The following is a 26,207-nucleotide window of genomic DNA, read 5'->3' as shown; positions in this document are numbered from 1 at the left end:
CTTTAAGCAGAGGCTGGATGGCCATCTGTCAAAGGGGGTGCTTTGATTGGGAGTTCCTGCATGGCAGAAGAAGGGGCTTGGACTGGATGGCCCCTGAGGTCTCTTCCAACTCTAGGATTCTATGGTTCTAAGATAGAAAGATGTTTCCAATATATATATATAGAGAGAGAGGGGGGGGTGAGAGAGAGAGTTCCAATATCATGTGTTTTGAGTAGCTATAGCTACAGACACATTTCCAAGAGACAGAGGCAAAGGTCTTTCCCCCAATCCAGGTCTCTTGTGAGTGACCCTCCTACAGTATTTCGGGGGCCGAGTGGCAGCCTTCCCTTCCTTCAGGGAGCGGCGGCCAGGTCCGCGTCCGCACTGCAGAACCCCCCCCCCCCCAGTTCTGAGACCGCTTTATCTTGCAGGGCTCCAGCCGGGGATGGGCTTGCATGGGCTCCGGGCAGAGCTCCGCATCGGACCCTTCCTTCCCCGGGGGTTCCGTCGCCTGGAGCCGTGGCAGTGAAAGCGGTGCCAAAGCGGGGTAGTTGCGCCGGGTCCGGGGAGGAAAGGGTGGGCAGAAGGGGCGTCGAGGGGAGGCAGGGCCCCGGGCTTCTCTCTCTATATATATATATGCCTCCCTCTCTCTGCCTTGGCCAGCAGCAAGGAGGGAAGGAGGAGGCAGGTGCTGAGGATGGGAGGCGGCAAGAGAGTCTGCATCGTGGGCTCCGGCAACTGGTGCGTTTTGGGGAGACAGGGAGGAGGAGGAGGAGGAGGAAGGGGCTCCCGTGCGCTCCTCGGAGGCTGAGAGAGTGTGACTTGCCCCAACTCTGTGTGTGTTTTGGGGAGGTTTGCCTTCATCTGGTTTTTCCAAGCTCCCACCGTCCCTAGGCAGCATGGTTTGGGTGAGGATTATGGGAGTTGCAGTCAAGCACATCAAGAAAGCACCAGGTTGGGAAAGGCTGGCTGGCTGGCTGGCCTCCAGGAGCCCCAGGGATGGCTTTCAGTGCCAAGGCTGAGCTGGGCAAGGGCTGGAGGAGAGAGGATATGCCCCCTTGAACTTGGCCCCAACCCTTTGAGGGCCAAAACACACCCCAGGAATGATCCAGTTTGAGACCCCTTTAGCTGCCCCGGCTCAATGCTGGGGGATTCCAGGAACTATCGTTAGACATTGAGCCTTCTCTGTCAGAGAGCTCTGGTGCCAGTATGAGCCACAGTCCCCAGGATTTTGTAGCTTTGAACCATTGGGCAGCGAAAGCGGTCTCAAACTGGATCATTTCTGCCGTGTGTCTTTGGACCAGAGTCACTCTGAAAACCTAATAAATATCCCCACACATCTGCAACAAGGCAGAAAGGTCCCTCAGCTTCTGAATCGGGGCTCTGGAACACCGCATTCTCTTCCATAAGCAAAGGCCTGGCTTAGCTCCATTTCTTATGTCTTTTCCCTGCTGGGAGTTCATTTGTGGCACTCTTTCTGCCCCAAAGCCCGGGAGTCTCTCTGCTCAGCAAGGAGGCAGCTAGCTACACCATTTCTCTTTCCTTTTCCCCTTCAATGCAGGGCAGGTTTTGGTTTATTATTGGTGAAGGTGCTCCATGGCTTCTCTTGACAGTGATTCTGGCCCCAGACTGTTTCTAGATTCTCCATTTTGATTTCTTGGTGTCAGGCATTCTTGGCTGATGGGTATAGTTTTAAAGCAATCTTTCTGAGCTGTTTCCAGAAGGGTAGCTGTGACTACTGCCACACTGCAGAATTAATGCAGTTTGACCCCACTTTAACAGTCATGGCTACATCCTATGGGATGCTGGGGTTTCTTGTGGCACCAGAGCTCTCTGACCGAGGAGGTTAAATATCTCACAAAACTACCAATCCCAGAATTCCATAGGATGGATCCGTGACAGTTAAAGCAGAGTCAAACTGCATTAATTCTGCAGTGTAGATACAGCCTAGGTCAGCCTGTTGCACGAAAAACAGTTCAGTGTCTTGGTTTTTCATTCACTAGGCTGCTCAGAAGCAACAGAAAATCTTTTGGCTTTTTAAAAAGGATCAACATATTTATTGTGGTAAATAATGCTTTTCATGATCCAAAGTCCCCTTAAACAGATATATGTCTGCAAATTCTGGGTTGCATTTCATGAGTTTCATGAAAAGTTTACAGTAGAATAAACAAGTTGGTCCTTAAGGCTGAGCAACATAGAATCATTATGTATTTTCTTGAAAGAAAGGAAAAGGTGAACTCAAACCTCTTGAAATAAGATCTTAAGAGTGGAAAATTTATGATTTAGGAAGGTGCTTTTCCCTGCAGTTCATGGCGAACTAATGTGATTTGCTGCTAGAGCATGCGATAGTATGATCAGCTTATACGGCTTCACAATTTGATTTTAAAAATTCATGGGAGAGAGGAGTGTCAGTAGCCATGTTGGCTATATGGAAAATCCATGTTCAGAGGCAGTTTATCTGTAAATACTGTTTACTGGGAAGCAAGAGTAGGGGAGAACGTCCTGCTTGTGGGCTTCTCGGAAAAAAATCCAGTTGCTGATAGACTCTTCTTTTGTTCTTAATTTTATATCCTAGAAGAAAGGTGAGATATTGAAAACATATTTTTGCTTCTCATGTATCCTGGCCCCATTCTACATTGATACTACTCTAGTTGTGTGTGTGTGTGTGTGTGTTGCCTTCAAGTTGTTTCCAACTTATGGCAACCCTATCCAGGGATTTCTTGGCAAATTTCTTCAGAGGGGGTTTGCCTTTGCCATCCTCTGGACTGAGAGAAAGCTTCTGCATAAGCTGTGTAACCCAACACAGAGGTAAGACTTCAAATTTCCTTCTAATATAATCTCTTTTCTCTTTTCCTTTCTCTGTTCCCTGCAGGGGCTCAGCTATTGCCAAGATTGTGGGTAGCAATGCAGCCAAACTGGACAGGTTTGACACTACTGTAAACATGTGGGTGTTTGAAGAGGAGGTTGGCGGAAAGAAACTCACTGAGATCATCAACACGCAGCATGAAAATGTCAAGTATTTGCCGGGCCACAAGTTGCCACCCAACGTGGTACGTTTGGAAGAAAGGGCGGGTGGATGGGTGGACAGCCAAGTAGCACAATTGTGCAGGTAGTGTGGGCATTCATATTCCAGATTGAACTGCAAATCCTATCAGCTTTAGTGAAATCAGTGTTGAAAGTGATGGGACCTGCAGCCCAACAACAGCAAGGACACGTGTTTGGAGGGCCACATGTTTTCCAGCACTGACCAAGAGCTCTTATAAGAGTTAGAGATAGACCAAGAGATATGGTTGCCTAAGACAGAAAATCCTACTACGTTCCAATTAAACCAAACAATTTCCCACTCTTATAGCATCTCAATATTTTCCTCCTGAGGCAAGCTGCTTCACCCTCACTCACAGTAGTCCCTGGGCTGGCATTATATCAGCCAGCCTGAGTAGCATTGTGAAGATTGGTCCAGAATGTGCATTAAGGCAGACTTCAGACATATGTGAATTGTTTGGAGTGTAAAAAGTGCTTTACAGCTGTTTTGTGGTTACCTTAATTTATCTTCTGCCCAGATCTGGAAGTTATTGTGCTTGCCCAGAATCTTAGAAGGTTGCCGTATAACACCAGACCATCACTGAACGATCTAAGCCAACCAGACTTGGCTACTCTGAGCCACAGCAGAGGATGGTCTTTCCCATTATTGGGTTCCTGATCTATTATTATTATTATTATTATTATTATTATTATTATTATTATTATTATTTTATTTATTTGTATACCGCCCTCTGGCAAACCAATCCGGGCGGTTAACAACAGTAAATTATAAAATATGACAATTAAAAACACTTTATCCCTCCCCCCTTAAGACAGTATTAAACAGTATAACATATTAAAACACAATATCAATGCATAAAAACAACAATTAAAAACTAAAAACCCTGATATCCCTCTGTTGATCCTCAACCATCTCTAAGATGGGGCCACGGGAGGAATGAGGGAATCAGGGAACCTGGGCCGGGATGGTTAATCTGGAAAGGCCTGCCGGAAGAGATCCATCTTGACCGCTTTTTTAAAGCTGTCTAATGATGTTATCTGACGGATCTCATCCGGCAGGTCGTTCCAGAGTTTGGGGGCGACAGCAGAGAACGCCCTCTGGGAGGTCGCCACAAGCCTAGATTTTAGAGGCTGTAGTAAGTTTCTCCCAGAGGACCGGAGAGCGCGGGGAGGATTGTACGGGAGGAGGCGGTCCCTAAGATAGCTTGGACCCAAGCCATTTAGGGCTTTAAAGGTGATAACCAACACCTTGTACTGGGCCCGGAAGCTGATAGGCAGCCAGTGGAGGGACCTCAAAACCGGAGTAATTATTAACCTTTATTTATAAAGCGCTGTAAATTTACACAGCGCTGTACATACGATCTTAAGTCAAGAGTTTGACATTCCAGATACTGAGGTTCTCCAGATGTTGTTGGACTGCAGCTCCTTTCAGCCCAAGCCATCATAGCCATTGTTGAGGAGTGCTAGAAGTTGCAGTCTCATAAAATTTGGCAGAAAACTAGAAAAAGAAATGCCTTTTTGGACCACAACTCCTCAACAACCTGAGCCAACATGGCCAATGGCTATTGCCGGATAGTGGATTCTGGGAGTGTTAATCCAAAGAAACGCCACCCCCTTTTCAAGGTCTTCATCTGGAGAACTACAAGTTGCCCATCTCTGTTCTTAAGTGGAAGATTTTGGAATCTGAAGCTGGGCCCTTTGACATGCAAAGCATGTGTCTTCTACCAGTAAGCTATGGCTTCACCCTAGTGAATATAAAATCCTCAGCCAGGCCCCCATGAATTTATATGTCCCATGCCCCAAATCCACAGTTTATTTACTGGGCAATTCATTAAAGATGAAATGTATCTTCCTAACATCTCTGAGGAGTGACATACTGCAGAAGGGTAGCTTCATCATCTCCAATCCCAAACAGAAATTGTAGTTCTGCATAGTACAAAAACAAAGGGAAAGCTTAGTCAGTCTGTTTTTAAATTATTTCAGGATAAATTCTGGGATGCCCAAGAGCAGAAATGGGGTTCTTTCTTGGAGTGGGTGCTAGATTAACAAAAGGCCACTACAGCTGAATGAGCAAGCGAGTACTCGTATCAATCAATATCAATGTCCGTGTTTCTAGTCCTGGTGGCCAGGAAGTACTATACTGTTGAGCAATGGAGAAAACAAGAGGACTTTGAGATAAATAAATAATATTTATATCCCAATTGAAGTGGCTTACAGTTAAAAGAATACATACAACTCCTCATATCCCAATAGTCCCCCCTTCCCCTAAAACACTGATTAAACAATTAACTATTAAAAACATACATTAAAATTCTTCCCAGAGGATCTGAGTCCGTGGGGTGGGTTGTACGGGAGGAGGCAATCCCAAAGATAGGTTGGACCTAAACCATTTAGATGCTACCACTACCACCACCACCACCACCACCACCATCTGAACATGGACTCTTTCCTGCCAGACCTCAGGAACGTTCAGTTTGTCTGACTGAGTTAAGCAGGAGTTTAAGCATCTCCCACTGAAATCTCCAGGGATTTAAAAGTGCTTATAATGAACTGAAATATGCTGAATGGTGAGAATCTAACTTATTTCACCCCCTACTCAGTGTACACAAAGGACCTCTTTGTTGGATTATTTCATGTTCTGGCAGTTTTTTGAAAACTAGAGTTTCCCTTATTATCTGGAAACACACAAGAAGGAACACAGAAATCTTGGAAAGATGAGATGTAGAGTGAATACTGTGGAACAGAAACATAATGATTCTAGTGGAAGTCGCTTTCTGTCTAAATAACAGAATGTTTTTGTTGGTACTTTTCAAATTGCTGTTAAGAACAGTTTTGTGTGGGAAGCACTAGCAGCACTTTACTTTCTGAGAAACATTAAGCTGTTATCAATATTTCTTCTGCACAAACATTTGCAGGGCTGTCTAGGATAGTTACATAGCCTGGGCCCATGAGGTCTCATCCCACCCCCAAATCCCCCATATCTGTTTCTATCTTTATAATCTAGATTCACTTCGTTGCTGTTGTGTACCTTCAGATCATTATCATGGGGTTTTCTGGAGCTGAGAGTGTGTGACTCACCCAAGGTCACCCCATTGGTTTCCATGGCCAAACAAGGAATTGAACCCTGATCGCTAGAGTCATAGTCCAATACTACACCACACTGGCTCAGATTCACTTTAGCATGTGCAAATTTAATGCAGATACAGGGGGCTGCCTCCCTGGTATCTGCATTAAATTCATATACTTTAAGTGGTTTTAAATCATTTGAAATTGGGCTGGGTTAGAGAAAAGGATCAAGAGGTAAATGCAGAGGTGTGCCAACATTTGGTAGGAAAGTGATACCATAACAGGGCCAACGGAGTGCAGGACATCAACATCAAAGTGGTGTAATAGACACTTTATCTATTGAAGCAGGCTGGTCTGGGGGCAACCAAATGAGTAATACCAAATCAGCTACTGTCTCCCAGCATCTTATCTGTTTGCTCTAAGAGGAAGAGTCATGTGTCCCATGGAGCAACAGCTGGATAAAGCAAATACATTGTTAATCGCCTGAAGGACACTGGATAAGAGGCAGGGTATAAATGCTCCAAAGGAGCCTTCAGAGTCTCATTCATTTGTTTAAAGTTCAGCAGATCTCTCAAGTACTTCCTTGAGATTTCCACATCTTATCACAATCCCTATATGTGCATTGAGAGTTTATTCCTGTTCTGATTTCTCCCTTCCTCTCAGGATTTTAGAGTACTGTTTTAAGGTTTTGCAGCATAAGAGTTGTTTTCTTTTCCCAGATGCATCATGATGATGTGATAGTAGTGGTCTTTATTGTAATTGAAAGCAGGTCCAGTGCTGGTGAGAGGAGGGCGATGCTTTCCCCTGACCTACAACTTTCTGTGTGGTGTGGAAAAGTTTTAACAGAACAGGCATTCACAGTTGAGAATACCCTATCTAGTAAGGCAAATGGCAGCAATCCAGGAAGGATTGTACCATCTGTTTTTTGAATGTTTGAACTTGTTTTTCTCCTGTTCAGGCTTCTTTTCACGGCCGGTGTTATGCGTCTGATTGAATGAGGCTGTATTTATTTTTAATTTCATCCTTTTATTTGCACATGCACAATTGTATGTTTAATATACTAACACAGAAAGAGTTACAAATCTCCACTAATCAGTAATAGAAACTTGCATTAGAGAGGAAAAGTTTATCTATTCCAAGAGCCAAACTCTATTGCAGGGTGGGAACTTGCAGCCCTCCATATATTTTGGCTCTTGCCAGCATGGCCAATGGTAAGGAATTGTGGGAGCTGCAGTCCAAAACATCTGGAGGAATGAAAATTCGATAACATTCGTTTATGTCATTTTGTACAAGTAATCTGTTCCAGTACACGAATGGACAACAGCACTTTGGCTGTAGGGGTCGAATGTATAGAACTGACAAGACTTCTGAAATGTCATTTCAGGAATATTTGGATTATGTGGGGAGCCAGGCAACTGCTTTTGGAGATGTACACAGCAAATAAACTTCACTGAACTCAATGGGCCTATTTCTGAATAGCCATGATTTACATGCATAACTCATTTAACAAAGGCTCTGACAAAGAAGTTCCTTTTTACACAGTCTTTCTACATCCCCCTTGCTCCTTTTCCCTCCTTCTCTTCAGTTTAACTGGAGGTTTCTTAGCAGCATCAGCACTGAGAGAATGATGAATGAGGGCTGAAAAAACACAGACTTTGGTGCTGGGTTGCAGCGGCATTATAGCTGGGAAAGAATAGGATTTTACACTACTTGATCCCAGTGTAGCTGTATGTGCCTATCTATAACAGGCAAGGTAAACTGCAGCCACCTGCAGAATCCCTTACTCAGCATGAGTGAGCTGCAAAAATAGATCAACTAGGGCAAAGCACATAAACCTGCCTTACTAGCTTCCTCCCTCACATTGTTAAAGCAGCATTGTTGTTGTGTGCCCTCAAGTTCTTTCCAGTAACCTGATTCTAGGTCCCTAAGATAAACCTATCACAGGTGTTTTTTTTGCCAAGATTTGTTCAGAGGGGGGTTGCTAACCTTTGCGTTCCTTTGAGGCTGAGAGAGTTTGACTTGCCCAAGGTCACCCAGTCGATTTCCATGGGATTTGAACCCTGGTCTCCAGAGTCATAGTCCAACACTGAAACCACTACACCACACAGGCTAAATTTGTTAATTTGGCCACCAAAATTAAAATCATAAGAAACGTGGATATTGATGAAAGAGGGGAAAAAATCATTCCTGGATGCAGTTTGGAAGAAGCTTTCAAATGGTTTCTAGAAAGTTCAAAATGCAGTGCTGACCTGATCTTGTTGTTCAAACAGAGAAATGCACGTTGTTTGTAGTGTAGGAACCTCTCCCTCTTCTTTCAGTCCTACTTTTGCCTCTGGTACCAATTTTTTTGTTAAAGAAGTACGTAATGCCCAGGAACTCATCTACTTTGTTAGCTGAGGTAGACCTTTACTTACTAATAGTATTTTTATCTTGGTTTTATGGAGAAGACATTGAGGCAATGGCCAATAAATCAGATGAAGTAATAATACCAGAAAAAAACATTTAAAATCAACAGCAAAGCCATGCTGAAGTATTAAAACAACACTGCTGTAGTATATGCTGAGATAAACAAGCTACACCTCAGGAAATGGCCACTCATATTCACTCTTGCATTTTTCCCTGCTCTGTCAGTTGAAAACTTTGAGTGGAATCCTGCTCCAAGGTCCATCCTATGTGGAGACCGGCTTCACTAGGAGCAGCATCTCTGCAGCAATGGTCCTAACATTTTTAGTATCTTCTTTAGAGAGAGATCTGTGGCAGTCAGTTGTGTCACTGAGGGGTTCAGGGGGTGCGGACCAAAGTGGGTGACACCCCTGAGGAGGAGTGACACACGGTAGGGCCTTCCTTCCCCTTTGGTGCACCCTTTTTGGCTACTCTGTAGCCAAAGGGAGGAAGCTCAATGATGGAGCAGCAGAAGGGGTGAAGGTGTGCCCATTTCAGCCGATACCCTCTGCACTGGGTGACACCCTCGCTAGTAATGCAGCTGCCGGTGGTATATCATAGTTGTTTTCATGTAACAGTTGCAAAAGAGTATACAGTATTGATTTCAGATTACCAGCTATCACAACCTCTCCATCCTGTGGCCTTTGTTAAGATTGTTTTTTTTTATTTATTGCTCTTTGGTTGTTGTAGGCTGTGGTTGTTGAATTGTGCATATTATTTTACAGTTAGTCTTGGTTTATTACTCTGTTTTGCACTGTAAGCCCTTGTGATGATGGTATTTTTAATGATCTGTGGTTTGCAAATACTTTAAAATAACATTAAAAGATAATGGCAAATCATTTGGGAGTGCTTGCAAGATCCACTGGGGTAGATTTCCCTTCCCCACCCAATCACTTCTCCTTCCATCAGGGCTAGAACACAGTGCAGCTGGATTGTACGTCTTCCAAGAGAATGAAGGTTAAAAAACAGGTTGCCTTGGCAACATTAGTAATAAATAACATTTCCTCTGCTTGCTAGCTAATCTGGTTTCCTGGTGCTACCAGAGTGTCAGGAAGCCCACTTGGTGAACACATGCTGGGTACACGCAATGAGATGAGATATTGAAGTATCATGTTTTGTTAATTCACTGCAAGGTTATGGAGAGAGCCCTATGAAAATTGCTAAATGTTGCTCTTGCCACCCTCAGGTCTGGCAATCCATTTCCATCTGCCACAGCACTACAGATTCTGGGCTTAGATTCACTAACCAAAACTTTTTAAACAACATGATGCAAAGCTGCACCACAAGCAATAATTTTGGATTATTGCTTGTGGTGCAGCTTCAGGTCATTTTCTAATTATGGTGACCCTAAGGTGACCCTATTAAGGGATTTTCTGGTGCTGACAGTGTGTGACTTGCCCAAGGTCACCCAGTGGGTTTCCATAGCCAAGTGGGGAATCGAATTCTGATCTCCAGAGTCCTATTCCAATGCTCAGACCACTAAACCATGCTGGATTATAACTCCCAGAAGCCTCCGGACAGAAAGATGCAGGATTCTCCATGTTCTAATCCACAAAGTAACTTTTGTAACCTCTGCCTGCCAGCTGCCAGAGTGAGGATATCTTTTCAGAGATCAATTACGTATCAGATAACAGTTGAATGAAGAGTACTGGTAGTTCAGTAATAATACTGGAAGTTCTTGTTGTATAAACAAATGTATAAGTGACACACCTGTACTAAAACTTCAGGTAAGCTCTGGTTTACAGGGAGACTACTTTTGTCTAGCTGGATTTTGGTCACACACACACAGTTTTCCTCCCTAAGCAAGATTTGCTTCCCTGGTCTTTCCATTACCTATCTAACTCTGCTGTGAACTTCCTCCCATTTGCCAATATCCTTACTCAGATGTAGTAACCCAAAGAACTAGCCAGGACACAAATGATGATATTCCTGCACCAGAAACTCATAAAGCTGATACACTGAGAGATCTTGATGCAATTGGCTTTCAGAAGAAGCTCAGATTTGAACAACAAGTCCCCAAAAGTTGCTGATTCGAGTGGAGTCTGAATCATTAAGCTTAGATCCTTTTTCTGCTGGCTCAGTTTGAATTTAGGACTGCATTTGGAAGTCCTGTGGTGATGAGGTTTCTCTGCCTGGAATTCTGTGGAAACAAGCACACACAGAACTGGGCATTATGTCTGCACATTTGGGAGGCTTACAAATGAAGATATCTAGTATCTCCTTCTGCAAGGCCCCCATCCTGGCATGAAATGGGGGGCTTCCCAGTATAGCTCCATTTCACCAGCACCACTGATCAGCTGTGGGGGTGTGCCAAGTATCATTCTGGACATTCTTGAGTTCTGTGGGAGGAAGGAATACATTGGGAGAGAGGAAGAAGCCTCCACTTTGATTAGTACAGTGGCGGAGACTTACACTTTGCCATTGTGACATAGGATCTCAGTTATTATCTCTCAGAGGAAGCAGAGATAAAATGTGGTAAAGTTTAGTACTTTTGTGAAGCTGAAGGCTTTCACGGTCAACATCCAGTTTTTTTGTGGGTTTTTCGGGCTATGAGGCCACGTTCTAGAAGAGTTTATTCCTGATGTTTTGCCAGCAGCTGTGGCTGGCATCTCCAGAGAATGTTGACATAGAAGAGGGTAGGGTTAGTTGAGATGATGTGATTTGCATGTTAATCTGTGTATTGTCCTGTTGTTCAATGGCAAGGCCTCAGGGTGTCTATTTACTTAATGATCCACTGTCTGCTGGGAATCCCCTTCACCCTGAGTGGCTTTCATTTGCATTTGCTGGGTCCTGATTTTGGTGTTTTTCAGGACTGGTAGCCAAACTTTGTTTACTTTACGAGTTTCATCTTTCCTGTTGAAATTGTCCAGGTGTTTATGGATTTCTATGGCTTCCCTGTGCATTCTAACCTGATAGTTGTTGGTTTGGTCCAGAATTTCAGTGTTTGCTGCTGGCAAAACATCAGGAATAAATTCTTCTAGAACACAGTCTCATAGCCCAAAAAAACCACAAAAAGCTTTACTACTTTTTTTCTCTCTTTTTTTTTTCCTTTATTTATTTTTGCTTTATGATCTGGTGGGACAAATGAGGTTGTTGGATTGAGAAAGTTAAAGCTGAAAGGGGATGCAATGAAGTTAGGCAAACTATTAATAAAATATTCCATATTATGAGTAATTTATTTAGTTATAGCCATTGGAGGGGGGAGAGGGGGCTGAAAAATATGTGATGTAATAACGGTAATATTCAGTAAAGATTTATTGTATATGTTGTATAGTACTATGGTAAATTTTAGTTCTAGGTGTGAAATTCTAATAACCTTGTTCTTGTGTGCTTTCATTTCAAACTTATGCTGACTTGAAGGCAAATCTATCACAGCGTTTGCTCGTAAAGGTTTGTCACAGGTAGCTTGCTTTTGCGTTCCTCTGGGGCTAAAAGCCCTGGTGGTACACTGGTTAAATGCCTGTACTGCAGCCATTCGCACAAAACCATAAGGTTGTCAGTTCAACACCAGCAAAAGGGATCAAGCTTGGCTCTGGCTTGCATCCTTCCGAGATCTCTAAGGGGGTGTTCCCACTTGCAATTTGAAACGATTTTTAATACAGCGGTTTGTTTTAAAGCGACTCAAAATAAAGCAAGTGTTATCCCGCTTTTCAAATTGCTTTATTTGTATTGTTCCCATTTACTTAACGTTTTATTTTAATTCGCTGTAATTGACTCTGTTTCGTCCCCATTCAAAGATGAATCGGTGTATATTTAAACCGGTTTTGTTACTTTTCCGTTCACATTCACTTGTTTTGGCTGTCAATCAAAGCGGCGTCATCACGACGTCACATTAATTCGGAGTAACATACACTGATGTAGCCTGTACCTGCGTTCCCACTACCTGGCAATTTTTAATTCGTTATAAATTTCGCAGTTGTTTTTTTTAAAAAAAAGAGCCAATGAGGAGGCGCTTATTCATCCTCTTCTGTGTCTCCCCATATTAACTGCCATAACTCAGTGCTAGGGAATCCTGGGAATGGTAGTTTATTATGATACAGTGGTACCTCGGGATACGAAATACCCAGGTTACGAAATTTCCGGGATATGAAAAAATCCCATTGGAAATAATTGTTCCGGGTTACGAATGTTTTTTCGGGTTACGAAAAAATTTTTGGTGCTTTTCGGCGCTTTTTCGCACGAAACGCGGCTTTTCCCCATTAGCGCCTATGGCAATTCGGCTTACGAAGGCTTTTCGGGTTACGAAAAGGCGGCCGCGGAACGAATTAATTTCGTAACCCGAGGGAGCAGTGTACCAGCACTCTCTGGCAGAGGAGAATAAATGTCTCACAAACACAACAGTTCCCATAATTCCCATTATATATATATATGCATGTGTGTGAGAGCATTCATATATAAACATGTGTGTGTATAAATACACACACACACACACACACACACACACACCTACCTATCTATCTATATAGTGTGTGTGCCTGTGTTTTCGCCAAATCAGATCAAGGAGGAGAAGGCAGAGGGCTTCATTGGAGAAAGAATCTTTGAGGAAGATTGCTCCCAGTCTGGAGAGCCATGAAGCGGGGATGTCCTGCAAAACCCATCCCATAGTTCCTCTGGAAAGAGCCTCGGTTCCCCAAATTCGCTTGTCCTGACCCATGGGGAGAGAATCTTTGGGGAAGATTGCTCTCTGGGCTGTCTGGAGAGCCATGAAGTGGGGATATGTCCTGCAAAACCCATTCCATAGTTCCTCTGGGAAGAACCTCGGTTCCACAAATTCACTTTGCCTGACCCATTGATCTCTGAGCTGTCCTCCAAAGCCCATCTGGTGCTCAGGTAGAGGTGAAAAAGAAAAAAAGAATAGTTAAAAATGGTGTTCAATGGCTCTCCTCACACATCGGTCTATGAATGAGGAGCAGAGGGGAGGTTGCAATCCACTGGAGGAAAGGCTATTATGCGAATGGAAGAAAATGGCGCCGGCAATGCAGAAAGAAACCAAAGAGGGTGACACCCCCAGGCCAGCCCCTTGAGCGCTGCTCCTCCCATCCTGTGGAACCCGAATCAGACGCCAAAACGTTCCCATTTAAATACAGCGATTCCTATCTCAGATCAAGGGATAACCTGGCCATAAAACCTACTATTTTTTGCGCCGGGTTATAGGCTTCTGATCCAGATTAAATGTTACATTTCGAATCAGATTCGAATTGCAGTGGGAACGATAGCGGGATAACCTAGAACTGTTCTAGAGTTAATTTGGGATTGAGTGGGAACGATACACCTTAGATTCGATTTGTAAACCGGTGTATAAGCAAGTGGGAACACCCCCCGAAATGAGTATCGAGATTGGTGGGGGCAATTAGCTTACAGTTGTAAACCGCTTAGACACTATTAGTTCAGTATGGAGCGGTATATAAATAAAGCTGTTTGTTTTTGTTTTGAGAGATTATGACTTGTCCAAGATCACCCACTGGATTAGGTGAATGGGATTCAGACCCTGATCTCCAGAGTCATAGTCCCACCTCTACACCATGCTGGCTTCCCTAATAACATTAGCTGTTGTTTTTAAGAGAAACAGTAATTTCTAGATCTTGTATTTATTTGGAATCCAGTAAAATCTTTCCACAAAGTTCAGAAGGATTTTCAGCAGTAGGGTTTTAATGCCCAGCAGAGGTCCTTGTCCCTCCTTACTCTAAATAGAGCCAGAACAATAAAAGCTCAACAAATATGTAATAAATATAGCAAAATGTGCTTAAATTGCATAATTTATGCAAGTCAATTCAGCCGTACTAAAGAAAGGAATTTACTTTCTTTAGTACAGAAATGGGAAGGGGTTTTGTGTATGTAAGTCTCTGTCAGAACAGCTAAAGTTTCCGCCCATCCATTCCTTGTGTGAGGATCCTTATTCCCTGTTCAGGCACCTCCTGATATCTTTCTCTATCTTTCCCAATTGCTGCAGGTGGCAGTGCCAGATATTTTGAAGGCCTCAGAGGGTGCTGACATCCTTTTGTTTGTAGTGCCACACCAGTTCATCGGAAAACTCTGTGACCAGCTGAAAGGCCACATCAAGAAGGATGCAATCGGGGTCTCCCTCATCAAGGTGTGAGTGGGGCTAGGAAGGGTACTCTTGGGGGCTGTAAAGCAGGAGGAGGAACTGGCTGAAGCTATAGAAATCCTAAGAATTAACTGGATGCAAAGGAGATTTTGCAGCACCTTTGAGACTAACTGAAAGAGAGACATTGGTAGCATGAACTTTCATAGACTTGGGACTACTTCCTCAGATGCATTTAAAAGTGTTTGCTTGCATGTGCTAGAAATAATTTCACTATGCTTAGTGGGAAAGAGATAAAGATATGGAAGTTGGTCTAACACTTGGGATGTTGCTATTAAAAGGAATTAGCTTTAGTTAAGTTACAACCCTCCTCCCAAAGTAGTTAGTTGCCACCACACTTGCAATTAAAAGAAAACACACAGACATACAAAAAACCAGTAACTCTTTGACCTAAATCAAAACCATACAGGGCAAGCAGAATTACCTTTTATAAAATGGTAGTTATTAGTAGTTGTCTGTTGTTTGCCTCCAAGCCATGGTTGTGCAGTGGTTAAATGCCGGTACTGCAGCCAGAACATTGTGAGTTTGATCCCAGAGAGCTCCATGTTGACTCAGCCTTCCATCCTTTCGTAGGTCGGTAAAATTAGTACCTACTTTGTTGGGGGCAATTGGCTAATACATTGTGAACCACTAGTGCTTAGCACTATAAAGCGGTATAGAAGTGCAAGTGCTATTGCTAAGTTGTTTCTGACTTTCCTAAGGCAACCCTATAATAATAATAATAATAATAATAATAATAATAATAATAATAATAATAATAAATTTTATTTTTACCCCGCCTTTCCATAAATATGATCAAGGCAGCTTACAAAATTTAAAACATTACAATACAGGATAAAAAATTCAATATAAAGGTTAAAAACATTACTGCAAGGAATAGGAACAGGAAATCAATAAAATACACATGTCAAGGGCAAAGAGAAAGAGAAATCAATTTACAATGGTCCGGGGTCAAAAGGGAGAATAAGGGGCAGGAAAACGAACAATTTAACTAAGGTGGGAAGGCCAACTGAAATAAATACGTTTTCAGATTTTTCTTAAAGATGTCTAGTGAGGCGGCGGAGCGAAGCTCTACGGGGAGCTTATTCCAAAATGAAGGGGCAGCGATGGCAAAAGCCCTCTGTGAGGTCCGTGCAAAATTTGACCTAGGGACCTCCAACAAATTTGTCCCGGATGTTCTAAGTGTGCGGGGCGGATTATATGGGGAGAGGCGGTCCTCCAAGTACCCTGGGCCCAAGCCATTTAGGGCTTTATAGGTCAAAACCAACACCTTGTATTGAGCTCGGAGCATGGGGTTTTCTTGTCAAGATTTGTCCAGAGGAGGTTTAGTAGTAGCATATCCTTAACTATGCTGTGTTAATACATGTAGGTAAGAGACAACACTGCAAATGTTTTTGAATATGCGTTTTAAATGGCTGTGTGCAAAGGTAAGTCAGAAAGAGAACTGTTGAGCTTAAACATAGGCAGGCCCTAGGACAGTGGTTCTCAATCTTCCTAATGCCACAACCTTTTAATACAGTTCCTCATGTTGTGGTGAACCCCAACCATAAAATTATTTTTGTTCCTACTTCATAACTATATCTGCATGTGTGTTTTCCGATGGTCTTAGGCGACCTCTGTGAAAGGGTCATTCAACCTCCAAAAGGGTTGCAACCCACAGGTTGAGAACCGCTACCCTAGGATCACAGACAATTGGCTACAAGGCACTCAGTCAAGGTACCCCACTGAGTTGGTATGACTTACACATTTGGTTGGATTGCAGGGGGTGGACGAAGGCCCTGATGGGCTGAAGCTGATATCAGACATCATCCGGGAGCAGCTAGGCATCGAAATGAGCGTGCTAATGGGGGCCAACATTGCCAACGAGGTGGCAGAGGAAAAGTTCTGTGAAACCACCATTGGTAATGAATTTGTACTTACTAATATGGGAAGCTGGGATGCATCTGTGCATAAAACAACTGTCAGTTCATCCTCTTGAACTATTCCCTTCATGCCAACTTCTTGAGATGTCAGTTTGCAGATCATATTTTTGGCTGGTACAGTTTTGTGTAAGAGCATCCACATGCAGGTATACCAGTGGCTGATGCCAGTAAGAGTAGATGATTAAACTTCTGCCTCTTATCCCAGACAGTAAAGATGTATTTTAGAGGTAATCCTATTGCTAGTCCCATCAAGGGATCTACTCTTGATTGAATCAATGATACTTAGGTAAATACTCCCATACCAAGTTCCTATTGCTTCAGTTCTAGAGAGAGATCCATCCAATGCAGCAAGGGGAGAAACAAGTGCAGCCCCTCTGATCAATTAACCCCCAGCTCCTGTGAGCCACCTGCCTCTCTTATCAGTTGTGGGAAACAGGGATCCAGGTGTGCCAGCTGGAATGAATTAAGTGGCTGATGGAATCTAAGACTCATCTTCCTGCGTGTCCAACACCCAGAGTAAGAAGTAGCAGTGTTCATAATAAGCCCAAATCTTTAAATGTTTGCATCCATTTTCTTAGGAATCAAATTGACTGAGATGTGAATCCTTTATAGATTTTCCCAGGATGCAGTACATAATCACAGCAAGAAATGCTGGCATTGTGTGGATCTTGCAAATGGACTTTAGCTCCCAGAATCCTGTAGTTGGTGACCCTATTGCCTGGGTAGTGCTAGGAGTTGTAGTCCAAAAAAGGTACCATTTCTAAGCTAAAAACATAATATTTGTGTGAACAGAATGTGTTTGCTGAACTAGAACAAGAACGCCCATTGCTATTCTAGTGCAAATCCAGTTGCCGGAGCAGTACAAAGGCACAAGGATACTACAATAGGAAAGTGGTGATGGGTGCTTTGTTGTGGTGATGGGTGCTTTGTTGTAGTGGGTTCAGAAAGAACAGGGGAAGCACCAAGGCAGATCTGTTTGTCCATCTAACCCAATACTGTCTACTTTGACAAGTTGTGGCCTCTTGGAATAGCAGACTGGGGAAAATCCAGGTTGACCTTCCCACCAAGCTATGAAACTGATTGGGCAATCTAGGACCAGTCACCTTCTCTTACCTTCACCTTCCTCATACGGTTGTTGTTAGGATAAAGGGGAGAGGAAGAGTCCTTGATCTCAGTAGAGAAAAGATGTGGTATGTAGTATGCAAGTCAATCAGCCAATCAAATTTCTCATCAACTGCAGATGCCAGCCATTGAACCAGGGACTTCCTCCTTGCAGAGCAGCTGATATATGTAAAAGCTAAGCATATGTTCTCATTGCAGAGAAAAAGAAAGGTTCAATATGATAATAAACTCTGGGAGTCTGTTTTCCTGTACCTGACAGACCTGAGAATTACATCTCTAATTCTAAAAAAGACAGTAAATCTATTTCTTTAGTAAATTTACACCCTGATTTGCCACACCAAAAGGGGGCTAATAAGTCAACATTGTATCATTGACTGCCACTTTCAGCAACTGAAAACAGATGATTTTGAAAGGTACAGATTCTACTGAGCAATGCATTACCTCTGATGCAGTTTCCTTTATCTTTGTTAAGTGCCCAGCTTTTCAATTCTGAGAAGAAAATGCTTTTATTCACCCAAGATAGCCCAGTCCCTGACTGAATCTCTCCCCTTCTATTTTCTGTATCCCATATATTGAATAACAACCACCCCACCTCATTCATTCTCCACCTCCAGACAATTTATGAAGTGGGCTGTAAATAATAACAATGTTAGCACAGGCTGACTACTTCCAAGAAAAGCACTCACCATTTAGTGAAAGAATATATCCACAGCCTCCATGCCAATTCACTATACCATCAGTTGTAGATTTCCCTCAACCTGACGCCTTCCAGGTGTGTCAGACTACAAGTTCAATCATACCTCAATGAAAGCGACCGAAAGGTGGAGGGTGCCAGGGAGTGAAAGATAATAAAGCTTCCCAGAGAGTAGGGCTGGAATTTGGGGAAATATTATCTCTGAGACCTTGAAGAGCCAAGATCATTCACAGTAGACAACACTGAGCTACATAAATTCAGTCCGTCCATCTAAGGTGTCCATCATGTGTTAACATGATGAAAAGGTCAGAACCTTTAACATTGATGCCTATGCCTTCTTCCCTCTTTACAGGCTGCAAGAACCTAGAATATGGACAGATTTTGAAGGAGCTGATGCAGACTCCCAATTTCCGAATCACAGTGGTGCAAGAGGCAGACACCGTGGAGATCTGTGGTGCCCTCAAGGTGAGGGAATGGTCAGACCCTGGCAAAACAGCAATATCTGGTTAGGATGTGGCCCGTTGAGAGGGGAGGTCCTGTGGTGTTCAGTTGTAGTGCAACCAAGGCCAAAATCATGTGTTTGCACTGCACTGACATAAATGCACTGGTGTAGGTAGCAATGGAAGGAGCAAAAGTGCCACAGAGGAAGTGGCAGAGAAGAGAAGCATTAGATAAATGGGTTGCTCAGAGCCAGTGGGACAGCCAGCATGATGTAGTGGTTTGAGCGTTGGACTACCACTCTGGAGACTAGGGATTGAATCCTCACTAGGCCATGGAAACCCACTGGGTGTCCTTGGGCAAGTCACATGCTCTCAGCCTCATGGGAAATACAAGGCACACCCCCAAACAAATCTTGCCAAGAAACCCCCCACAATAGGATCACCCTAAGTTGGAAAAAATTTGAAGGCACACAATAACAACAACAGAGCTGGCAATTTTTGGTTGTCTTCCATCACCACTATTGTACAACCTTGGGAAATAATGCTGCCACTAGTGGAGGGTACCATCAGAATTCCAGCCTAAATTAGTCTCTTCCAATCTAGGCTCCAGATTTATTGGCGAATGGTTCCCATCCTCCTGAATTAACATGGCCAGATACTAGTTAGGATGGTGGCAGTTGTAGCCAGAAACAGTGGTTCAAATTAGAAGAAACATCTGATTAAACACTAGGAAGAACTTTGTGATTGTGAGAGCTTTTAAGAGAGCAAATTGCCTGGGACTCTCCATTGTTGAAGGTTTTTAAAGTGGGGTCAGATTGCCATCTCTGAGATGCTTAACCTTAGAGCTGGAAGGACCACGAAGGCCAAAGCCTGTCATTTAAAACATAACAAATGAGGAAGGGGGAAATGCCGCACCTATCTCACCTGAATATCTGCAAACCCTCTCGTTCTTCATGACATCTCTGGCTGTCCTGCAGGCATTGTTACTTCATTGTCAAGCCATTTTCCCCTTCCCTGTACCTCTCCCTTCATGTAGCAACATTTTGCTTGATGAAGAGATTTGGAAATCTCAAAAGCTTCTTTGTCTTTTTATGCCTATTGGATGGACCTAATAAACTGTATTCTCCTCATATGGATTTGAAGGTGGGGTTCTCACATCCAAACTAAATATGCTCTCATCCTCTTAGAGGTAATGGGGCCTCTGACTTCTCCAATTTGAGTTTACAATATGACCCCCATATTGTGGATTCCTACACTGATAGCAGAATTAACTACATTATCTTTGGGTATAATTCTGTGGCTTGATCTCATGAGTGTCAGGATGAAGAAAGTTGCTTTAGATTCTCATCCTTCTTCTTACTCACTCCATACCCTAGACTCATATTACATTGCACTCAAGCCCAAAAGATATGACTCTGCAGCAAACCATTATCTTTTGGTCTTGCCAAGAAGCTGGTGCAGAACAGAGATACAATGGAGTGTGGGCCTCTTTAGCAAAATATGTTCTGTGTTAGGTTTGCTAGAAAGAGTTGGGCTGCAACAGCCACTCACCTTTGGGAAAGAGTGACCATCAGCAACTCTGCTTCACATACCAAAGGCTGGTTGTTCATACCTAATTATCCAGAGTACCTTGCCTAACAGACATGTAAAGCTAGCCTGGATCAAAATCTTGCTGATAACTGATGACGCATTGCCTTCCTCCTTCCCCTCAGAACGTTGTGGCTGTTGGGGCTGGCTTTTGTGATGGGTTGGGCTTTGGAGATAACACCAAGGCTGCTGTCATCCGTCTGGGTCTGATGGAGATGATTGCCTTTGCCAAACTCTTCTGCAAGGGCAGTGTCACTTCTGCCACCTTCCTGGAGAGCTGTGGGGTTGCAGATCTTATCACCACCTGCTATGGGGGCCGTAATCGCAAAGTGGCTGAAGCGTTTGCTAAGACTGGCAAGGTGAGTGGAACCACCATGGTCTACTAGCATGGTCTTCTCCAGGGTTGCCTAATGTTTCCTTCTTAAATATACCAGACACCACAACTCCATAGAAATAGCTAATTTCCCCTCATTTCCTGTTACATAACACATTAGACTGAAACACTTCAAATATTAGTACCATAATCCATAAACGACATTAATAGTGTTATCTAGTACTGCAGGTGAGAACAAGGTGCTTGCCCAACAGCTTACCTGGCATGTTCTTGAAAAAGACATGATTTTAGTGGGGAACCTTCTCATAACAATTCACTTTGAGGCAGCAGCCATTTGATAGTTTGCTTGGTAATAACCTTTACATGAATGTGAGGGGGCTTTCTTCTAACTATAAATGAAAAAGATGCCTTTGCTACCCAGCATGATGCATTAGCTTTTAAGTACGCCCACACATCATCCTTTCTTTTTCCAATTTTGATCTAGTAACACTGTGCTTGGAACAAACTGATCAGTTCTCTCCACCTGCTTCTTCCATTTCTGTCTATCAGGAGACAGCTCAGAAACATGAGGTCCTTCAAAAATTATTGGATGCAACCCAAATCATCACCAACCATTGGTTGTGCTGATAAGGACAGATGGGAGCTGCAAACCAACAACATCTGGAAGGCCTTATGTTCCCCACCTAGCCTCTGTATTGAAGCTTGCATCCACTGGTATTATGCAAAGGTCACATGTCTGCCACTTGGAGCCTGAGGAATTCTCTTAGAATTAAAGAACAGGCTGCCCCTGATATGTTCTGAGATTCTATAAGAAATTAATCTATTTTCAGTTCTTGGGCTGAATCACAGTCTTTCCCCAGACTTTTAAAATTTCAAGTCTCATTTGATTGGAGGCAGTAATTTTCTTCTTGATATTGTTGAAGAAGTGGGAATCACTCAGAAAGCCTTGGTAATCTATTGCAAATCGTCCAGAGATCTGACTATAAAACCTGAGTCATCTTCTGCCCATATTGTTCTAAAAGGGAACTTTATTACAGAGCTAAGATTGAACAAATAACTGCTTTCTCTGGCCAAGGTTTCAGCTTCTATCTTCAGAATGTTCTTGATGTCAAATGTTGCAATGTTTGTTTTGATTGCAACACTGAGGATTTTACAAAATTTGGGATACTCTGGCACAGACTGAGATGGCAGAGATGGGACTGGAGTATGCCCACAGGACCAAAGAATTTGGCTTAAAGTAGCCTGGCAGTCCAAGCAATTCCAGCACTATTTTTAGGGGCACAGTGAAGCAGCATGTCACCCAGCATACCACAGGATCCCTTGCACTTTTGCAGAGGAGGCTGGGAAGCCTCCCTCAAGTTCTGTGCAGTGAATACCCTCTGCAGCTTTATCAGAAAGGAATCCCATGGCACAGCTCATGGGACTGCATGGTGTAAAATCCAGCTGGACCAATTCTAGTGTCCCATCTGCCATGCTGAGCAGGTGGAGGTCTGATTAGTGCCCAGATAGGGAGCCATCTAGTAACCACATGAGCACCATTTTCATCTGCAGGAGAGAAATGTAACACAATCGGCTTCCCTGATTTGGAGCATATCCACATCACATATGTATGTTGGTTTCATACTTTTGTGTTGCCATGGTTTCTCCTCCCAAAGAATCCTGCAAATTGTGGCCAGTGATGAGGATGCTGAGAATGATCTGTTAGAGATCTCTAGCAGATGCACACCCTCCTTCACTCCCTGAACAACAGTTTACAGGATTCTCTGGTAGGGGGAGACTATTGAATCAGTTTAATTCTGTAAGGCAGATATATCCAAAAAGCCATGAGAAGAATGTCATACCCAGGTAAAGCTTTCCAATAGCATTCAAATGGTTTGAGGAGGAAGGGTTGTGTGGCATCAGGCAATCACTCACACTTGGGCTGGGGCTTTATCTTCCCTTTCACAGTCTATCGAGCAACTGGAGAAGGAGATGCTCAATGGGCAGAAGCTGCAGGGCCCTCAGACTTCAGCAGAACTGAACCACATCCTCAAGCACAAGAATCTGGTAGACAAGTGAGTTCTCGTGATATTCTCCCAGATTGCTTGCCACTAGTATCTACTGGCACTCAGCAGATGCCACAGGAAACTGATGATGGTTTTATGGTCGATATTAATAGCCATATGCTTATTTGCAAGCCGGTCACACAATTAAAGTATTTGTAGCTGTTTACTCATCTGGCTTTTAACTGATCACAGTAAATTGTTCAATTAAATACAATCCCATTTTATAAAAAGCTCAATATAGGCTATTTTTCTGGAACAGTGATGAATGTATGTACTAACATGTCATTTAAGAAATTAAAGCCATGTGTCCTGCATAGAAGAAAATACCCACTTTAATATTTTCTTGTTCATTCTCTATTACAATAACTCACCAGAACTATAATGATAACAATCCTTGATAATGCAAAAATCTGTCCTTCATTCAAAATGTGCCTGCTTCAATTACTTTTTTTTACCAGTAGCAGTAAACACAGTGAAATATTTTTATCATTAATAAAAGTCTGCAGCCCTCTGGATGTTATTGGACTGCAACTCTCATCAGCCGAAGCCTGGATAGCCAATGGTGAGGGACAAAAGGAATTTCATTTTAAGAACATCTGGAGTTCCACAGGTTCCATACCTTTACTTTAAACCAATTATAAATCACTACCTTAATTATTAGGAGTTCCAAAAGAAGAGGACAATAGCACATTTCCCACTCTTTAGATATGGCACCTCATTTGTTACCTGAACAGCTCACGACTGCTCAATGGTCCCAATGAGTACTCATTGCCCTTTGCATCACAGCAGGTTGTCAGTTCCCATCCTCAGACTCTCCTGCAGCCAAGAACTTGCTCAGTTTGCTCTCTGTTTCTCTCCCCTTACAGGTTCCCACTCTTCACTGCTGTCTACGAGATCTGTTACAATGGCAAACCTGTCACCGAGTTTATCACATGCCTGCAGAACCATCCAGAACACATTTGATTGGTGTTGAGTCTTGTTCCAGTGAGCAAGCGGGTAGGAAGATATCTCTATTTGCTATCACATCAACATGAGGAGAGGGACCTAATATGGAGTTCTGGACAACCAGGAGAGGCTACAAGCATAGGATCCACCGTGGTCACCAAATGTGGAATTGCTGGATCATTGACCAGGGATCCCTGCCATTTACCAGTCCTGCCTTTGATGTCCACCAAATTGCCTCAGCTCATCCATTCTCCATCTTGGTTCTTGCTAATTTGGACTATCACCTTTCCTGGTCCCTGCAGCAAGCAAAGTTTTTGCTTTGATTTTTTTCTTCTATGTGCAAAGAAATAATTCCTCCATCCTAGCTCTTTTCTGCTCCATTCCTCTGCCTTAATTTCAACTTCTCCAGCTGTGGATTCAGGTTTGATCCTGTTGGGTTTGCCTGCCTTAAAGGTTTATTAAATTCCATATCTGTCAGTGGGAAGGAGGAGCAAATACTGTCCCCACCCTTACTGGCCAGGCATGGAGCTTAGGAAGCTTCCAGCATTATTAAGAATAGCACTTTGTAATGGTAATTTTCAAAGAAGTAGCCATGTCAGTCTCTTGCAGCATAAAAAGGAGGAGAGGACAGGAGAAAGGGGGGAAAAGTAAATGTGGCAGCACCTTTAAGCCTAACTGGTTTTTATTTTCACATGAGCTTTCGTGGATACAAATCTACATCTTCAGATGCAGTACTGAATCCTCTTTTCTTCTCCTTCCTTTATCCTTTTTAAACTTACTAATGGGTTTCCTATCTCTCTCTTTATAAATAAAGAGGCTTGACCTAATCATCCCTGGTATCTATGTAATTGGTAACTGTAGCCATTAATGTGAATATTGTATTTTGGAAGAATAAATACTTAAGTGAAAAATGAGTACCTTCTTGCCGAAAGGATGAGTCCTGGCTCCAAACCACACATAGACCAAATCTGAAAGGGAAGTATTAATATCTAGCAACTTGGAAGTGTGAAGGAGAGAGAGGAAGAACATATTGCTGATAAAAGCAGAGAATCGCTATACCCAAGACCTAGCACATTTCCATTCTTGTCCTATTGGGAGCCAGTTGCATTTCACCTGTGAACTGAGAAAGTGAAAATAGTTGATGTCAAATTAACATTCTAGCAATTGAGTTAATAACCATGCTAATCCACACACAAAAATTCAAAAGCTAAGAGATTCCCTCCCAACACACACTTTTGAGGATAAGTCCCACACTGAACTCAGAAAGACTTAATTATGAGTGAGAATGCCGAAAGATGAGCTAAAAAAAAAAACCCCATAAATTACTCAGTAAAATGGGGGCTCTATTAAATCATGGATAAGAATCATGCAGCCTGCCAGATGCTCCTGCACTGTCACTCCCTACATTCTTCACTACTGGCTGTGTTGGCTAGGGCTGCTGGGAGCTGCAGTCTAGTATCATCTGGAGGACTGCATGATTCCCACCATGTACTAGAATTCAAAGATATAGCCATGTTTGTACAATCAGTATGCAGAGAGATCTTGTAGCACCTTTGAGACTAACTGAAAGAAAGATTTTGGCAGCACGAGCTTTTGTAGACTAAACTCTACTTCCTCAGATGCTTAACCATCTATTCAATCAGTGGTGGCGAACCTATGGCACGAGTGCCAGAGATGGCACTCAGAGCCCTCTCTGTGGGCGTACACACCATCACCTCAGCACAGAGTTTGCCAGTGTCTGTTACTAGAATGCCAGACGTCTCTAAAACGTTCACCATCACTGTACTAGATTATTGACAGAAAGAACAGAGGCAACAGATTATGAGTGTTCTGGGGATGTGGTACTAGTAGAACTTTTGCTGCTTGGATTGAAATATTGTCCATAACAGAGGGATTGTAAAACAACAACAACAACTCACTGTATATGATAAGATGATTGGGAGATGGAGACTTGGTCATTCCACAGGATTTTCCCACCACTATAGCTAGGTTGTCTTCCTCTTTTTGAAGTGACCTTTTCAGCCCTGCGTGCCTCCCTGGCAATTTAATCTGCCGATGCAGCAGGAGTTGCTGTGCCTTTTATTAGACACTCAAATTCATTAGACACCCTATGACCTTTCTATTTAGCCAACAAAATAAATACATAAATGTAAACCGGGGGGGGGGGGGGGGGAGATGCTCCCTTTGCCCCAGTCAGGGGTGACACTAGGACTTATCCTGTTTTCTCATATGGGAGAAAGTGAGGAGAAGTAGCAACCACTCATTCTAATGGGAGTAGATTCTCCAAAGCTTTCCCTCCAGTCAGTCTGATGCCACCTTTGTAGGGAACCTCCCTCAGCCTCTCATATCATCTTCCATTGTTGTTGTTGTTTTTATACTGCATTTCCCCCCAAAATTGGGACTCAGAGCAGCTTATGGCGTAGACAACTAAAGCCCATTCCCATACACAGAGAGATGCCACTGTGTAGTTAACCACCTCTGCTGTG

The 26,207-nt window shown here is 43.1% G+C and overlaps 1 protein-coding gene across 1 annotated transcript; it reads left to right on the top strand.

Annotated features, from left to right (window-relative positions):
* Positions 1-565: 565 nt before the first annotated feature.
* On the top strand, positions 566-24,632 carry GPD1 (glycerol-3-phosphate dehydrogenase 1). The gene is made up of 8 exons (XM_042451637.1): positions 566-720; positions 2,852-3,029; positions 14,480-14,620; positions 16,395-16,533; positions 18,723-18,835; positions 20,523-20,756; positions 22,679-22,785; positions 23,643-24,632. Exons 1-8 carry the CDS (start codon positions 677-679, stop codon positions 23,737-23,739), a joined length of 1,053 nt encoding a protein of 350 aa, XP_042307571.1. The 5' UTR covers positions 566-676; the 3' UTR covers positions 23,740-24,632.
* The last annotated feature ends 1,575 nt before the right edge of the window (positions 24,633-26,207 follow it).

This window comes from Sceloporus undulatus, chromosome 2 (assembly GCF_019175285.1).
Source record: "Sceloporus undulatus isolate JIND9_A2432 ecotype Alabama chromosome 2, SceUnd_v1.1, whole genome shotgun sequence".
Taxonomy (NCBI): Eukaryota; Metazoa; Chordata; class Lepidosauria; order Squamata; family Phrynosomatidae; genus Sceloporus; species Sceloporus undulatus.
The sequence above is the reverse complement of the archived record's forward strand: the minus strand, read 5'-3'. Positions and strand labels throughout refer to the sequence as shown.

Coding starts and splice junctions, on each gene's coding strand:
- GPD1 (XM_042451637.1), top strand. CDS start 677: ATGGGAGGCGGCAAGAGAGTCTGCATCGTGGGCTCCGGCAACTG. Junction 16,534..18,722: donor GTTCTGTGAAACCACCATTG/GTAATGAATTTG, acceptor CCCTCTTTACAG/GCTGCAAGAACCTAGAATAT. Junction 18,836..20,522: donor AGATCTGTGGTGCCCTCAAG/GTGAGGGAATGG, acceptor CCTTCCCCTCAG/AACGTTGTGGCTGTTGGGGC.